This window comes from Morone saxatilis, unplaced genomic scaffold (genome assembly GCF_004916995.1).
Source record: "Morone saxatilis isolate NCDOM2014 unplaced genomic scaffold, NCSU_SB_2.0 Contig22, whole genome shotgun sequence".
Taxonomy (NCBI): domain Eukaryota; kingdom Metazoa; phylum Chordata; class Actinopteri; family Moronidae; genus Morone; species Morone saxatilis.
The window spans coordinates 3,419,800-3,425,175 of record NW_023339785.1 but is presented as its reverse complement, the minus strand read 5'-3'; the positions used below and the strand labels follow the sequence as shown (position 1 = coordinate 3,425,175).

General features: G+C 39.1%; 1 protein-coding gene across 1 annotated transcript in view; it reads right to left on the bottom strand.

The window, feature by feature from the left end:
• Nucleotides 1-5,376, bottom strand: part of pde6a (phosphodiesterase 6A, cGMP-specific, rod, alpha) — a gene marked incomplete in the record, with an annotated part of 56,118 nt that overhangs the window by 17,269 nt on the left and 33,473 nt on the right. The window contains 3 exon segments of the mRNA XM_035669132.1: nt 3,238-3,304; nt 3,980-4,044; nt 4,439-4,513. Of these exon segments, the coding sequence (XP_035525025.1) occupies nt 3,238-3,304; nt 3,980-4,044; nt 4,439-4,513 (207 nt within the window).

The window sequence follows — 5,376 nt, the reverse complement described above, 5'->3', positions numbered from 1 at the left end:
GGTAAGGACTGCATATGAGCCCATATGCAACCGGGTGTTTTGGCCAGGGTTACTCAGAGCCAAAATAAGACAATCACTGACTATAATTACGTGTAAAATGGGAAGGAAAAATAAATTTGGCATAAAATACACCTGCTGTAGACTAGCTGTAAGCCATATTTAACCAATCTCTTCCTTTCCAATATTTGGGAAAACTTGCCGGTGTTCTTTGATATTTACAATAAGACAGCAGTTTGGAAAGGTGCCAATTTAGAATGTCACCTTTACTGACATCCAAAGTTACAAATACACATAAAGGCTTCAACTCTCACCGTCCAACTTTCTTTGAATATCTACATTCGAGCGATCGGAGGTGCTTTCTATAGAAATTTCTCTCAGGCAGCACTTTCTCCTGAAGCGTTATATGGCCGTTGACAGGCTCCTCTTTGTCAAACCATCTTTTTACGTGTACAAGACATAACCGCATCTCTGGGTCTTAATGGCCTGAAACTAAGCATCTGCATCCTGCAATCGCCTGCCCTTGTGGGGGGACACCAGGGATCTATTCTCGCTCCTTCCTGTTTCATTGTAGTATGCACCTCTGGGATCAAATTTCAAAAAAACACAACCTGTCTTTTCACTTTTAATGTGACATTTTGACAGATATAATTTGCCCGCATGAGACCGAAACAAAAACACTGGCACGTACTAAGCTGCGGACTGCCATCACAGATAATAGAGCAGTGGCTTCACAGAACTTTCTTGCACCTTAAATGAAGCATAAACTATGAATGCATTTTGTTTGGTTCTACCCATATATTGTCAAGATGTTTTCACACAAACTCATGGCCACTCCGCCACCTCCCTTCTTTAAATCACATGTCAAAAATACTTGGGGTAACATCATGATAAATGGGCGTCATGATTTGAAAACCAGATGTAGCGTCTGTTTGTCTCAGCACAAGCTTTTTTCAGACTCCGTCTTTTTGGCCAAAGTGAAGTCTTTATCTCAGTCGCAGATCCTCCGAGAAGCCCAATCCAATGCTTTTATCAGTTCAATGACTGATCTAGCAATGCCCTTTCATAGTTGGCTCAGTCGATAGGGCCGAGAATAGATCCCTGTGGCACCCCACAGGGCAGCGATGCAGCGATGCAGATGCTTAGTTTAAGCCATTAGACCAGAGATGGGTTAGTTCTTGTAACTGTAAAAGATGGTTTGACAAAGAGGAGCCTGGTCAAAGCAATAACCTTGGAGAAAGTGCTGCCTGAGAGAATTTCTATAGAAACAACCTCATCCTCACTGTAGTTTCAAAGAAGTTGGAGTGTGGAGTTGAAGCTTTATGTGTATTTGACTTTGAGTCATAAAAGTGATTCTAAATTGGCACCTTTCCAAACTGCCTGTCTTTTGTAAAACAAAACACGCCAAGTTTTCCCAAATATTGGAAGGGAGAGATTGGTTAAATATGGCTTACAGCTAGTCTACACAGGTGTACTTTTATGCCCCAAATTTATTTTCTTCCATTTTACACGTAATTATAGTCAGTGATTGTCTATTTGGCTCTGAGTACTGCCAAAACACAGTGCATGAATGCATCATATGCAGTCTTAACAGTGGTAATTCCTAAAGGACTCACCAATAGATGTTCACAGTTGGACATTCATTCGTTGTAGCACAGTGTTTCTCAAAGCCTCGCATTTCAAGGACCTTAAGAGGTACTGTATGCATCATTTATTACTATTACGAATACAACTTTTCTTTATGATCCTACCTAGAGCATCTCTGACCATACATTTCTTTTTTTGGATCACCACACTAAAACGTTTGTTAAACTCCCTGCAGGTTGGATACGATCAGAGCAGAACATGATTAAAATCTGTGAATGACTAACACTGCCATTTAAAGCCCTAAACAGACCTCATGTTGGGATTTTCTTTCCACTTGTTTGATCAAATCTGCTGTAAATTGGCCAAAAGATTATGTCTTGTATCACCTGCGTGATTGTCAAGACAGGTTGTTATTACTATACTCAGGGTTCCCACTCTATATTCTTGACATTACAGGAAAGCACTTGCTCACTCTTTTTTTTCCAGGTTTTTCATGTTTTTGAGGATACGTGAGAACCCTGTACACTGAAGTGTATCACTGACAGAGTTTGTATTCAACCTGCCCACTGGCCATTCATTCACTATTCATTTGTTGTTTAATTTCGACTTGTTTGGGCCCCAGCGGTTGTTGAAAGGTTATGTTCTAAACTCTCAGTCATCGTGTATCCATGTGACGTGTGAACTCATTGTAACTTAAGAATGTAAATGTGACTGCTAGATTCATACATTGTCTGATTATACTTCTTGCCCTATTTGATCTGATTTAGGGTTAGTTAGACATCCACAACAATAAGAAATAATGCTACAGCTTAAAGCTGCTCACTCTGGAGTTTTCTAGTAAACAAACTAAAGTTATGTTTACTGTCATGGTTGCTCACCAAAACATACTGTGTGTCTCACTGAGGTCTAACAAATGTGTCGACTTCCTCTTAAAACAGTTGATCAAAAGTTGATATTTTAAATCCAGCATTGTTTACTTCCACATTTTCTAACTGTAGGTCTTCTTCTTCCCTGCCTTTGCTGGTACACTGCAACATATCTTGGTGTGTTACTGTACTAATAGTGTACATCATTGGTAAGACTGTGTATCGTCTGTATCGATGGCTCCATGGCACTACTAGAGGTGTAAAACTTCACAGGGAAGCTTAAAGATGCCACATGGAATTTAATTTAATTTACATGAGGTGGAGGGCGACTCAGCATCAACCTAACACTGCTTTCAATGCTACAATTCAAATCTCTCAGTAGTCTAAATATTTCTGAAAGTTTGTTTCCGTGCAATGCCATGACATACCTAAAGCAATGTTGTCAGTGCCATGCAATGAAACAGAAATATTTGTTTGCTGACGTTCATCATGTTGTGGTAGGAGGTAGTCTGACTTTCAAACAGCATGGTGGGAAATAAGGTTGTGAAGTTCAGGTTTGATACCCAACACAATTTTTTGCATTTTATTTTGCACTCCTCAAACATTAATTAATGTAATGTTATGGTGGGACAAACATGTAAAAATGCTGTGTGAAACTCGTGATGCTGCTAGATAATTCAGGCATAGTGCGAGAATGTTCTTGTGACACAAGCTGGATTTGAGAGTTTATGCTCATTTCACAACACTGTGTGAGCAAATCAAAAGGAAGAGGACAACAGACACTGACCAGTCCAGTCTCTGCTACGTAGGTTGGTAACCCGCTAACCAGGACCCAGTGATCTGCTGGGGGGTTCCTGAGGGTGAACAGAGCAGTACAAGCAGAAATTCAATTGTTATAATAATCATCTTTAACAACAAACAAGAACACAAAATAATGAAGTACATTAACAGAAATGTGACTCTGCCAAGGTGAACCAAATGACTAAACTTAAAAGTACTTTACACAGGTGAGATTATTCTGCAGTGAAATGTTTGGACAGTCGTTATTACTGTTTACAAGAGCAGCGAGTCTTCAAGAAACATGAATACGCCTGGCCTCAGTGTTTACGTTTTTTAATCTTTTATTAGGTCAAATGTACATCATGTTTGGTTTTGTCAGGGAGGAGGAAGCAACATTAGTATCCTGTTGCTATCCCTCTGATAACCAACCAAACAAACACCTCAAAGGTGCCCTGTGGAGTTTTATATTTACACCTAGTGTTACTCAATAAAACTCATTGTGTGTGTGCATGTGTGTGCGGATGTGGAATGCATTTCCTTTCTCATTAAACATTTGCAAAGCCAATTTTTCTTAGAACTTTGAAACCTGCATTGTTTACATCCATGTTTACTTGCTCACTGTCTTTCCTGTCTTTGTGGTGAAATGCCTTGTTTCTTGGCATGTTATGGCCCCCTGTAGATCAGTGGAATATGTGCGCGTGCATGTGCACAAGAAGAAAGTGCTTCACTGGACCTGTGTTGTGACTTACGGTATGACTTTGATGTCCTCTTTGCCATGTAGGATGTAGTCAATCAGTTTGTAGAAGATAATTTCCTTGAAAAAACTGGAAAGAAATCTGAATGTCCTTTTAAATGCACATACGGGAACTGTAAGTATGATAGATTATATATTATATACATATAGATTAAGGACGGACAAAATTGTAATAGCTAAAGTTAATTACTGTATATAAATGTCACATTGCCCATGTTCTCTATCTAAAAGTATACTGAGACACTTATTCATATAGAATCATGACTATGGTCCTGGGAGCACACATTTAATCTCAGCAGGGATCAAGGAACACACACAAAAAAACAGTATTCATCCTCTGTGACCAAAAATACTCTTCTTGTGGATAAGTGACAGTTGACATTTGACATTTTGACCTGATGTTGACACCAGAGTGAATGAGCAGTAGTAGTAGCAGTGGTCCATATTTCCTCACCCTGCCATCAGGAGTTTTGGGTCCATCATAGGGGGGAACTTCTCCCATCAGAACTGGCCACAGGTCAAAGAACTCCTACACACACAGACAGAGACAGAGAAAACTAGATTTAGAGTGGTACAACATAGGCGATACGGCTGCTTATGTTGTTTCATTATTTAGATGCACTTACTGTATACAGCCAACACCACCATTCTGCCTGAAAATGCTAATGCCAGCAGCCTCTTAGGAGTGTGTAATATTTTTCGTTCTGTCTTCAAAAAGTGCACAGTTTCCAAAAAAAAACGTGTTCAAAGCTAAGCTACTAGTTTTGTTTGTTCTTAAGTGTTTTTTTCATGAAATCCAGGGTTGTTACCAGACAGCCATCTGTGCAGGCAGATAACATGTGTTTGTTCTCAGATAGCAGGTGTTAGGAATCAACTGGCAGCTGCTTGTAATTAGATGACAGCCACAGCCAATAAGTAGTATTTATGACAGTATGTTGGTTATCACAAATACATGGGGATTGTACCGCACTGATCAAAAGATAGTTTTAAGTATTATTTCTTTCACTGGCACAAGGGATTAAAGCGGAAAACTACATCGAGACAGAAAAATTGTGCAGATTAGAGAAAGAAAGCCCACAGGAGTTTCTGAAAATATTTCTTCCCAAAAGAGGAGAAACAGAAACAGATCTTATCAAAACTCAGTTGAGATGAGAATGCTACAAAAACAGTGGTGCATAATTAATAAGCAATGGATGCACTCACTTAAAATGTGTAAATATATAATATACAGTGGTTCCATTTTATTTTTGGATGTCAAGGTTCCAGGATTTTGTGAAACCAAGCCCTGTTGCTGCATTCAGCCCTTTTAAAACAATAATAATAAGAAGATATACTTTATTGATCCCCTAGGGGGAAATTGTTTTTTTCACTCTTTTTTATACACACACACTG